This window comes from Artemia franciscana, chromosome 7 (genome assembly GCF_032884065.1).
Source record: "Artemia franciscana chromosome 7, ASM3288406v1, whole genome shotgun sequence".
NCBI classification, from domain to species: domain Eukaryota; kingdom Metazoa; phylum Arthropoda; class Branchiopoda; order Anostraca; family Artemiidae; genus Artemia; species Artemia franciscana.
In genome coordinates this window covers 18,973,825-18,986,630 of record NC_088869.1, presented here as the reverse complement: position 1 = coordinate 18,986,630, position 12,806 = coordinate 18,973,825, and the positions used below count along the sequence as shown (strand labels likewise).

General features: G+C 34.3%; 1 protein-coding gene across 1 annotated transcript in view; it reads left to right on the top strand.

The window, feature by feature from the left end:
• Positions 1-12,530, top strand: part of LOC136028941 (ATP-dependent (S)-NAD(P)H-hydrate dehydratase-like) — a 35,218-nt gene extending 22,688 nt beyond the window's left edge. The window contains exon 2 of the mRNA XM_065706926.1: positions 11,499-12,530. Within this exon, the coding sequence (XP_065562998.1) occupies positions 11,545-12,465 (921 nt within the window). The 5' untranslated portion in view covers positions 11,499-11,544 and the 3' untranslated portion in view covers positions 12,466-12,530. The remainder of the gene's footprint in view (positions 1-11,498) is intronic.
• Positions 12,531-12,806: the final 276 nt, after the last annotated feature.

Sequence of the window (12,806 nt, the reverse complement as noted above, 5' to 3'; positions counted from 1 at the left end):
TGTGAAAGTTAGTCAAAAAGTCCGTGGTAACAAACGTAATATCTTAGATCATGCTACTTTTTATGGCACTTGGTATCTACCAAGTGACATATAGCGATCACAAATTATGTCGGTCGGTCAGTCTGTCGGTCTGTCTGTCTGTCTCGGTTTTGCTACTTTAGGCACTTTTTGTGCCTAAAGTAAACTTTTTGTGCCCAGTTTTGCAAGTTATAGATACGTGATTAGAATTTGGCAGGCGTATCAGGTACCAGACTATATTAAATGAAAAGTTCTCGTTTCCCCGATTCGACCATCTTGGGGGGAGGGAGTGGGGGGACGGTTAAATCGAAAAAATTAGAAAAAATGAGGTATTTTTAACTTACAAAGGAGTGATCGGATCTTAATGAAATTTCATATTTAGAAGGACCTCGTAACTCAGATCTCTTATTCTAAATCCCTACCGGATCCGGTGACATTGTGGGGGAGTTGGGGGGAAACCTAAAATCTTTGAAAACGCTTAGAGTGGAGGGGTCGGGATGAAACTTGGTGGAAAAAATGAACACAAGTCTTATATACGTGATTGTAATAACCGGAATAGATCCGCTCTCTTTGAGGGAGTTAGGGGGGAGGGTTGATTCCTAAAAATTTGAAAAAATGAGTTGTTTTTAACTTACGAAGGATTGATCGGATCTTAATGAAATGTGATGTTTGGAAAGATATCATGTCTCAGAGCTCTTATTTGAAATTCTGACTGGATCCGGGGACATTGGGGGGATATGGGGGGGGGGCCCTGAAATCTGTGAAAAGGCTTAGAGTGGAGGGATCGGGATGAAACTTGATGGGAAAAATAATCACAAGTCCTAGATATGCGATTGACATAACTGGAACGGATCCGCTCTCTTTGGGAAAGTTGGGGGGGGGGGGGGTAATTCTGAAATTTGGAAAAAATGAGGTATTTTTAACTTGCGAAGGAGTGATCGTATCTTAAGGAAATTTGATTTTTGGAAGGATATTGTGTCTCAGAGCTCTTATATTAAATCCTAACCGGATCTGGTGACATTTGGGTGAGTTGGGGGGGGACCTAAAATCTGATGAAACTTGGTGGAAAAAATAAGGGCAAGTCCTAGATACGTGATTGACATAATCGAAACGGATCCGCTCTCTTTGGGGGAGTTGAAGGGAGGGTTAATTTTAAAAATTAGAAAAATAAGGTATTTTCTACTTACGAAGGAGTGATCGGATCTTAATGAAATTTTATATTTAGAAGGACCTCGTAACTCAGACCTCTTATTTTAAATCCTGACCGGATACAGTGTCATTAGGGGGGGGGGGGACCAGAAATCATGGAAAACGCTTTAAGTGGAGAGATCAGGATTATCCGCTCTATTTTTTGGAGTTGGCGGGGGGAAAGTAATTTGGAAAAATTAGAAAAATGAAATATTTGAAACTTACGAACGGGTGATCAGGTCTTAATGAAATTTCATATCTAGAAGGATCTTGTGCTTTAGAACTCTTTTTTTTTTTTAAATCCAGACCAGATTCGTTAATATTGGGGCGAGTTGGAGGGGGAACCTGGAATTCTTGAAAAACGTGAAATTCGAGGTATCTTACGATGGGTGATCGGATCTTAATGAAACATGATATATAGAAGAATCTTATGTCTCAGATGCTCCATTTTCTATTTGAATCGGATCCGGGGACATGGAGGGTTGGAGGGGGGAAACAGAAATCTTGGAAAACGTCTATAGTGGAGACTTCGGGATGAAACTTGATGGGAAGTATAAGCACAAGTTATAGATACGTGATTGACATAATTGGAACGGATTCGTTCTCTTTGGGGGAGCTGGGGGTCCCAAAATATATGGGTTCTACCACATATATTTTTTCATTCGAAGCAAAATATGATTTGAAGAAGAATCACAATCCCTAAAATACTAGCTTTAAGTAAAATTAAATAAAAAAAAACTAGTTTTTTTAACTGAAAGTAAGAAGCGTCATTAAAACTTAAAACGAACAGAAATTACTCCGTATATGAAATGGGTTGTCCCCTCCGCAATCCCTCGCTCTTTACCCTAAAGCTTTTAATTATTTTAAAAAGTAGAATTGTGGCAAAGAGTCAAACTTTAGCATAAAGAGCGAGGCATTGCGGAAGGGACAAACCATTTCATATACGGAGTAATCTCTGTTCGTTTAAGTTTTAATGTCGCTCCTCACTTTCAGTTAAAAAAAACTAGTTTAAGGAAAGGTAAGGAAGTTGTAAGGAAAAAGGCACGCAAAATTGCAGCTCATAGCGGTCAGACGCCTGTCTTTTGTACCCTTATTATGACTCTAAAATTTATTCATCATAATTACAATATAATTATTTAGTGTTGTTTCGATTTGATTTATAATCTAAAGTTTTTGGTACCATAATTTTTTGTTTCAATTCGGAGCAAAATTTGGCTTGAATCAGAGTTTCATTCGCTGGATTCTGAAGTAGAGTCCTGTTTCTAATAACACTTGTTTTAACTGTAACAATAATTTGTTACAGTTTTTATTTATTTTTTTATCCAGTTTTGGGAAATGCAGGAAAAATTGCTGCTCGTAGCTGTCCAACACTATTGTTTCTCCCCTTGTTATCCTTTTGAATTATCCCTCGTAAACTGTCATGCTTATTAATGTTGCTTCAATCTAAGATGTAATTTGAAATTTACCAGTTATATTTCTTTTTAAAGTTGAAGTAATATTTGGTTGGAAGAATTCTCATCCCTATCAAACTAGTTTGGAGTAAAATGTCAATTTCTAATCCCACTTAAATAATTTAATTCTACTGTCTTTTTGTAGTATAGGGACACTGAAAAAAAATAAAATAAAAATCATAACTACCCGATGTATATTTTTTCTCTGCTTCTTATGGATTTTAAATTTGTCCTTTAAAAGTTTGGTTTGACTTCTTTTTAACTTCTTTTAAAGTTGAAATAATATTTGGTTTGAAGGAGAATTCCCATCCCTATCAAACTAGTTTGGGGTAAAATCGTAATTTCCAGTCACACTTAAAAAATTTAATTCTACTGTCTTTTTGTAATATAGGGACACACACACACACAAAAAAAAAAAAAAAAAAAAAAAAAAAAAAAAAAAAAAAAAAAAAAAAAAAAAAAATAGAACTTAGAAATAGCCGATGTATATTTTTTCTCTGCTTGTTATGACTTTTAAATTTGTCCTTCGTTTCTGACCGTGCTTATTTAAATTTAGTTAATTTTAAAATGTAATAAAAAATTCGTTGTACGACATTTCTTAAATTTGAAGGAGAATTTGTCTAGATGCTGAATCAGAATCCCTAATGCATTTAAATAATTATTACTTTCGTCTTTTTTCTTTTTCTTTTCTAATGTAGGAAAATAGGCAGGAATAACTGACTGACATTTGACTGTAATTCAAAATGAGAGCTATTTGGATCTATTAACAGGAATCTGTCAATGTAGTTTTTCTCAAAGAAATCTGGAATCATTAGTTCCAGTCAGTGATAGACTACATTTTTTTCCAAACATATTTTAGATCAAGTCTAGGCTATATGAGACTGGGATCGTTCTTTCATTTGTTCTTCATGTCATAAATGCAGTAGTTGGTTACAGTATTAAAAAAGCGGAAAGAGAATGTCTTCCCCCTAGAAACGGTTGGCTGGTTATGATATATGCTATTAGCTAGTGGCTTTACTTTATGTTTTAAGCAGAACATTTCCTTTTTGTTCGACTCGCCTTAAAAATGTAGGGGCAAATAGTGTTCTGGGTCGATACCAGGTCTTCCTGTTTTAAGATTCTATAAACGATACATTATAGGATCATGAAGTTTCCAAATATCAGTGTTTGCCATGGTACGGAATTATTGGGGTGTATTTCTTCGCAGTAATTAAAGCATGTTGGTTGTATGTTGTACATATATTTTTTGCAGGCGAGTTGAAAGACCTAAAAATATTTTTTTTAGTACTATTGGTGATCATTTGTCTTGTTTTTTTTTTATTAACGCTAAAATAATCGAGTATAAAAGATAAGTAAATAAAGTTGCAAAAACACTCCAGCAAGTCAAACAAAGTAACAATCTGCAAAAATATAAAAGTGTGCCTGGAAAAATAACTGAAAAGAATGCCACTAATTTTTGATGCTAGAAGCTCAAATTTATAGCTTTTTCGTCACGTGAGAAAAATAAATATAACAAATTTTGAAAAAGATAAATGTTTTAAAATATTTTAAGAATTTTACGGGATGAATTAGAACGATCGACTAAGTGTTTTGAGCTCAAAGAAAAAGATAGTACGTGAACCCCAAATAGACAAAGAAATTTCAAGAAAGTTTATTTGAGTTACTGTAGCCGATGTGTAATCAAGGTGAGGGAGATTTAGTTACTCTTGTTTCTAAGTAACTAGAAAATTCGCACAAACTTATTGCTATTAAATTCAGTTTGTTCATTTTATTGGAAACAGTTGTTTTCAATTAACACCAAATTTTATATAAGTCTTTTTGATCAGAGATGTAACCGCATGTGTTCCTAATTAACTAGAAAGTTTAAAACGAACTTACTTTATTAAATTCAGTTTGTTCAATTTGTGAAAACAGTTGTTAATTTAAACATATATGGAATGCAGCTATAAAACAGATTTTAATGCCAGAAGCTAAACCTTCTTGGCATACGAGAAAAAGAAATATAGCGCATTTTAGAAAAGACAAATGTTTAAAATATATCGAGAATCTTACAAGGTACGGGAAACTGAACGGATTAGATCGATTGATTCAGTATTTTGAGCTAAAATAGATGGATTATAAATCTCAAATAGACAGTAAATTTGGTACAAGATTTTTTTATCAGGAGTTATAGCTGCTCTTGTTTCTAAGTAACTAAGACATTACTACTACTATTGCTTAAAACTCACCGCAGCACTAAGCCGCCTGAGGAAAACGCAGCTACGCTCGCTCCTCCTCTATCCCAATATGTTCGAAGCCTCCGTCCCTACACCCTCCCAGTAAGTCCCCATTTCCTTTAAATCTTTCCCTGCAACATCCTCCCACCTCAACATTGTACGACCTAATTTTCGTTTAGACGGTTAGCCGAAAAGGAAAATCTCTGGCAATCTTTCATCCGCAGAATATGCCCTAGCCATCTCAACCTTTCTCTCGTTATAGCCATAGAAAGTGGGATTGAATCACATTCTTCGTACATCCTATTGTTTGAGATAAGGTCAGTCAGTCGGGTACCCAAAATAATCCGTTGGAAATTTATCTGGAAAACATCTAGCAAATCTTTCTCCGCTTTTCGGAGCGCCCTTGCTTCGGAACCATACTTGACCTCTGTCCGCAATAAATAAAAAAAACAATTTTTTTTAACTGAAAGTAAGGAGCGACATTAAAACTTAAAACGACCAGAAATTACTTCGTATATGAAAGAGGCTGCTTCCTCATCAACGCCCCGCTCTTTACGCTAAAGTTTGACTCTTTCTCTCAATTCTTCTTTCTAAAACAGTAAAAAAACTTTAGCGTAAAGAGCGGGGCGTTGATGAGGAAGCAGCCTCTTTCATATACGAAGTAATTTCTGGTCGTTTTAAGTTTTAATGTCGCTCCTTACTTTCAGTTAAAAAAAATTGTTTTTTTTGTTTAATTTCTGGACGTTTTTGAATCAATGCATGTTTTTATTTTGGCTCTCCGCAGAGGAATAATTAAAACAAAATTTGCATTTTTTTTTTGGCTAAATGGCTTTCTCATAATTTTGATCGAATGATTTTGAGAAAAAAAGAGCGGGGGAGGAAGCCTAGTTGCCATCCGAGTTTTTGGTTAATTAAAAAGGCAACTAGAATTTTTAATTTTTTACGAATATTTTTATTAGTAAAAGATTTACGTAACTTATAAATTAGCTTACGTAAAGAACTTTTGTATTCTCATATTTTTATTACATATGTGAGGGGGTTCGCCCCCTTGTCAGATCCTCGCTCTTTACACTAAAGCTTAAATTTTGTCCCAATTCATTAAGAATGACCCCAGAATCAGAAAAGCCGTAGAATAAATAGTTGAAATTGCTAAAAATACTTTAGCGTAAAGAGCGAGGTATTAGGAGGAGGTGAGCCCCTCAAATGGTAATAATTTCTGTTTATTTTAAGTTTTAATGCTGCTCCTTACTTCCAGCTGAAAGAACTTTTTCATATTTATTTTTTCATTGTTTTTTTTAAATAATGCTAGTAAATCCTGCGCTCCCTTCATGGAGATTTTCTTCCCCCATGACAAACTATCGATGGAAAGTTCCCCCAGCATATCCCCCTCTTCTCAACCCCTCCCCCAACCAAAAAAATCCTCCTGAAAACGCCTGTACACTTCCCAATAACCATTACTATATGTAAGCACTGGTCAAAGTTTGTAACTTGTTGCCTCTCCCACGGGGACTGTGGGGGAGTAAGTCGTCCCCAAAGACATAGTTATAAGGTTTTTCGACTACGCTGAATAAAATGGCTATCTCAGAATTTTGATCTGTTGACTTTGGTAAAATAATTAGCGTGGGAGGGGGCCTAGGTGCCCTCCAATTTTTTTGGTCACTTAAAAAGGGCACTAGAACTTTTCATTTCCGTTAGAATGAGCCCTCTTGCAACATTCTAGGACAACTCGGTCGATACGATCACCCCTGGGAAAAAAAAACAAAAAAAAAACAAAAAAACAAATAAACACGCATCCGTGATCTGCCTTCTGGCAAAAAATACAAAATTCCACATTTTTGTAGATAGGAGCTTGAAACTTCTACAGTAGGGTTCTCTGATACGCTGAATCTGATGGTGTGATTTTCGTCAAGATTCTATGACTTCTAGGGGGCGTTTCCCCCTATTTTCTAAAATAACGCAAATTTTCTCAGGCTCGTAACTTTTGATGGGTAAGACTAAACTTGATGAAACTTATATATTTAAAATCAGCATTAAAATGCGATTCTTTTGATGTATGTATTGGTATCAAAATTCCATTTTTTAGAGTTTTGGTTACTATTGAGCCGGGTCGCTCCTTACTACAGTTCGTTACCACGAACTGTTTGATTTTATCTTGCTATTTTGCCAATCTTTTTTTTTTTCAATTGTAAAAGACACCCTGGGCCTTGGCTATTCTACTGTTAACATCTTTACTGCGCCCACCATTGTTTTCAGTAGTACCACCTAGATAAGTGAAGTTGTCCACTTGATAGATTTTTCCATTAGCCAACATCACCTTTTCATCTTCACTTATTCCTAGCCTTAGCGACGTGGCTGTCATTTACCCTTAGTTGTCATTCTTGTACCCTTGACTGACAGAAAATAAATGATTTAAAATGTTTTGAGAATTTAAGGAGCTACGGCAAATCAAACGGTTGAACCCATCGATCAAGGATCTTGAGATTAAAGAAATGGATTATAAATCTGAAATAGACAAAAATTTCAAATAAGCTCCCCAGATTTGCTGCGTCGGTATAATCATAGGTAATACAGAGATATGAGCTGCTCTTGCATTGAAGTAACTAGGAAATTTGAAGCGACTTGAATTTAATGAAGTAATATTGTTCAATTTACCATAAACAATTGTTTAATTAGGTATAGCTGGTAAATTGTAGTGTTATTGTAGTGTTATATATAAATTGTAGTGTTATACATCAATTTTTGAGGACAGAAAAATTAAAAATCGTTCTTTTTTTACGTTCGTATGCTACGCACTTGACAAAAATATATTTTTTCCACTAGACATATTGAATATTTCAACATTGTGGTCGGGCTACTTCTTGGGGGAGGGGCTTTAAATTAAATCATAAAATTAGGTGAATTGCACGGAAATTTACAGAAAAAGAGAGATTTTGAGGAATTGTGGGCAAGAGATAGCGTCATGTGCCAAACAAAACAGTGTGTCTCCCATTTTCCTAATTTCATAGAAATGCGAAAATGAGTTATTTTCAATGGAGACAATAATTTGTTTAAAAGTGAAAACTTTAAGAAAAAAGATAGGAAGCCTAGTAGCCTGGGTCTATAATGCTACTCCAAAAGAAGACATACTTACCAATGTATTTGGGCATTCATATTACCATAAATTGAGTAGATAACTGCTTGAAAAAAAATGCTGAGAACAACGTTGTTTTTCTATGAGACTTTGAACAAAAATTGAGAAATAGTTGAATGATATCGCTTTGTTATGGTATATAGTATATATAATAACGCTAAGTAGTATTTGAAGTAGAGATGCCGTTCCACTTTGCCTTTTACTGCCTTCTGTCATGTAATCCAAATAATTAGTGCTAAAGAACAGTAACTAGTGAGCGAAACTGACAAATAGCAGCCAAAATCCTAAAAAAGGAGTTTTGATAGCAATTTATGCATAGAAAGAATCAGATTTTTTTTATGATGGTTCTAAATGTTCAAATATTGCCCTTTGGAAGTTTGAGGAAGTCTAAAAATTCTACTTTGGGTAAGCTTTTAAAACGTGCGTAAATTAAATTTAAGAGACAAGTTTTTCAAATGAACATAAAGAGTGATGTTGCTTGTAGAGTAGAACAGAGACTGTTTGTAGAAGGGAGGGTGGTACTTATTGAAAACAACTATTGATGGTGCATCAAAGCTCTCAGTAAGAGGTTGTGAAGATACTCGATCGGTACTTTCAGCTCGGACTTGTGGCCCTATTTTGAATCATCTGAAGTAGTTTCTTGGATCTGAAACTGGAAAAAGTCCAGCCAGTTGTTTCGAATCCCTTCAAATAGCTTATTATAATCTATCATAATATTATATATATATATATATATATATATATATATATATATATATATATATATATATATATATATATATATATATATATATATATATATATATATATATATATATATATATATATATATATATATATATATATATATATATATATATATATATATATATATATATATATATACATATATATAATTATTATTTTTGTATAATTTATATTATGTGTTATATTATATTTTAAGCGGGTTTGATGATGTATTCTAGTGGCACATATCTTACTCTTGTTTCTAGTACTAAAACTAAAAGAGCGAAATTTTCTAGCTAGACACAACCCCTTTATTTGTATTCAATTCCATGTCATACTCTGCTTGATGAAGTCGAAGATTGAAAAATTGTTGTTCTCTTTTCACTGGTAAAATCTCAAAGAAGCACTGAGTCTGACTGTTTCATTCTTTTCTGCTATATAAAAAGTCAAGACAATAATTATCCTAAGCTTGAAAGGGAATTTAAGCATGGGTGGTTTTATTGTTGTAACTCTATGCAGGAAGTACTTGTATGCAACTTTAAGTTGGAAAAGAAATTACTTAAGATCAACATTAATCATTCTTAAAAACCCTACTTATCTTCTGTTGCTAATTGGAAAAATCTTGAGAATATTTTCTGTAGTATCCCAAATTCACTTGCAGTTCTTTTTGCTCAATACAGAAGAAGTGACATATATTTCACCTTTGGTTAAAAAAAATATCAAGTGCTTCTGTTCTGTTTAAAAAAATATCAAGCGGCTAAACTTAAGCATGAATTATAATTTTATTAAATCAGACTTTTATATTTCGAATTGAATTTTTTCTACCTCTTTGAAAAAACAAAGCTTGTTCATACAGAAGGTATATAAAATAAAATCATTGACAAAGACACATTTGGCCACTGCCATCAGTGGTACCGCCATTCTAGTCAATGGACAAGTATAAACGAATTATTTTCTTTCTTTTAACCGCCAGGTGTATATAGCATCATAAATACTCATACAAAATAGAATGTTTTTTAATAAAAAATCACATACTGTGAAAAGCTTAATCTCACTTTTAACGCCTCTATATAAAACATGAAAACGTAGACGGGATGAAAACTCCTAGGTTTTTGAAAATCTCTGACAAGGAGAAATCTCTGCCTAAGTCCTTGGTGAATGGTTTTTTTAAAATCTTGCAACATCGTAATTCCCCATAAAAATATATCAGCAAATAAAAAATAAAAATTCACATTTTGCAAAAAAAACAGCTCCTTAACAGTTTTTCTAAATATAAGTGGATCATCAATATTCGTACCATCACTTTTTAAGCTATCCCGTTTTTCAGTACCTCTGTCTAAAACAGAAAAATAAGATGGGAAAAATGGCTCTAGGTACATGAGAATCGACTCTACCCCTTATATTGTGGGAATGTATAGTAAACCCAACACACTGTAAATCACTGAAACAGCGAGTCTGAAAATGCTGCTGCAGTTCGAAAATGAACACAGTTTCCAAAACTCACGAAGACTTGTAGCTTGCAGATATTTTTAAAGAATGTTCCAAGCAAACTGACGAGGAGAAATATCTCCTAAAGTTCTTTAATTGAAGTAAATAATAACCCTGTGATTTATCCTATTTATTGAAATCTAGCTCCATTATTTCTCTTTAATATGATTAAGCCCTTAAAATTCAGGTAGAGGTCTCAGAATAATTCCCCTGGTTTCCATCAAAATTTAGAATTCAATTTGTCATGAATTCCCTTATCTTAATGAACCCTGTCGATCTCAAAACCAATTAAGAATTTGTGGAAAGTTTTATTTATTTTCATCTGCTGTATTTGCGTTTTTGTCTTATTTATGAATTGCCGATAGACCTTCATTCAATTCAATTCAATTTATTTATAACCTATTTTCTACAAAAAGAGGGCGAAATGCCCTTAGGGTGGAGAAATAAAAAAGAAATAGCTATAAATAAATACAAATCAAATCAACACCAAGAGACAATCAAATAAATAATGAATATTCATCCAATGAATATTTCGGCCCTGTAGCCATGGGCCGTCTTCAGAAATACAAAAATATATATGAAGAAAAAACTTAACAACAGGATAAGAACAATAAAACAAAAATTAAAAAATTTTCAAAACAGTCCCAGCATCCTTACCTCAGCGAAGTTCAACCAGGACTCCATAATGAAATATTCATTCTAATTTGTTTCCCACTGTCTTGAAAAATTCCCTATTGTTCTTCTTGTTTTTGGTGTTGGTGATGGAAAGGCAGTTTGGTTTTCGTCGCTATTTATGTCTCGCTTATGGGGAGCAGTTAACCAATGATATATTTCGCTTTATCGGTTAAGTTAAAAAAAAAAGTCCTGGTTAACTTCGCTAAGGTAAGGATGCTGTGACTGTTTTGGCAAATTTTTAATTTTAGTTTTATTGATTTTATCCTGTTGTGAGTTACCAATGATATATTTTGCTTTATCGGTTAAGTTAAAAAAAAGTCCTGGTTAACTTCGCTAAGGTAAGGATGCTGTGACTATTTTGGCAAATTTTTAATTTTAGTTTTATTGATTTTATCCTGTTGTGAGTTTTTTTTTCTTATATATTCTTGTATTGCTGAGGACGACACTTGGAAATAGGGCCGAAATATTCATTCTAATTTGTTTCCCCCTTTCTTGGGAAATTAACTATTGTTCTTCTTGTTTTTTGGTGATTATTCTTCTACAGATAAAAAATTCGAAGTAAAGCATTTTCTTTTGGCTTTTGTGTATTAATATATTTTATTATAGGTAGCTGGACCAGAAAAATATTAGAGCTGCTGAAAATTAAAAGAAGATGGCCAATTCGAACGCGGTGACATTCATCCAAGCCTTCAAGAATATAATCCCTCCTCTTGGAAACAAGCTTCACAAAGGACAAGCAGGTCGGTTAGCTGTTATTGGAGGGAGTTTAGAATACACAGGTGCACCGTATTTTGCCGCCATTTCTGCCCTAAAAGCTGGTTGCGATTTAGTGCATGTTTTTTGTGTCAAGGATGCTGCTACAGTAATTAAAGGATATAGTCCTGAACTAATTGTTCACCCTATTTTAGATTCCACAGACTGTTTGGAGCAACTTAAGCAATGGCTTCCTAAGTTTCAAGCAGTTACAGTTGGCCCAGGTCTTGGCAGACAAGAGGGTACCTTAAAAATGGTAGCTGAAATTATTGGCGAAGTAAGAAAATTAGACTTACCGATGGTTGTCGACGCCGATGGGTTGTTTCTAATTGGCCAAAGACCAGATTTAATCCAGAATTATGGAAAGGCCGTTTTGACGCCAAACGCAATGGAATTCTCCCGACTTTATACCTCAATTATGGAAGAAGAATTGGCTCCTCAGAATGATCCGGATCCTCAAAAAGTTGTTCGTCTTGCTCGACAACTAGGTTCGTGCATCCTTCTCAAATCTCAGCGAGACATTATAAGTGATGGTGAAATGGCTGTTTCTTGCGAGGTACATGGCTCTCCTCGTCGCTCTGGTGGACAGGGGGACATTTTGAGTGGGTCATCGATGACATTCCTGCACTGGTGTTTCAACTGTGACAAATGGCTTGAAGACATGGAAATGTATCCTTCAAATCCTGCTGTTTTGGCAACCTATGCTGCATGCGTACTTACGCGTACCAGTGCACGCCTTGCTTTTGAAAAATATAGACGATCTACAACGGCGACCAATGCTATTGAACATATCCAAGCTGCTTTTGAGCAAACATTCTAAATTAACGTCATATTTTGGACCTGAAATTACCTGATTGTTTGTTGTAATAAATGCATTTTGTCATATTTTGCTCATGTTACTACGCTTCATTAGGTACATCATTGGGTTCTGATATGTCGCTATTCCAAAAGGCTTAGAGGTAATAGCCCCCCCCCTCTCTTCGTCGTTGAAAAATTAACCTTAGGTTTGCTGCCAATAATTATCCAACTTATAAACATTAGAGGATTGTCAGTACCAATTAAGCTAAAGCAATAATTTTTCATGAAGCTCTGTTTGAAGCCTAGGCCTTGGTCACCAGACTTTCCTTTTGACTTTATACAAGTTTTTTAGTTTCATCCTAG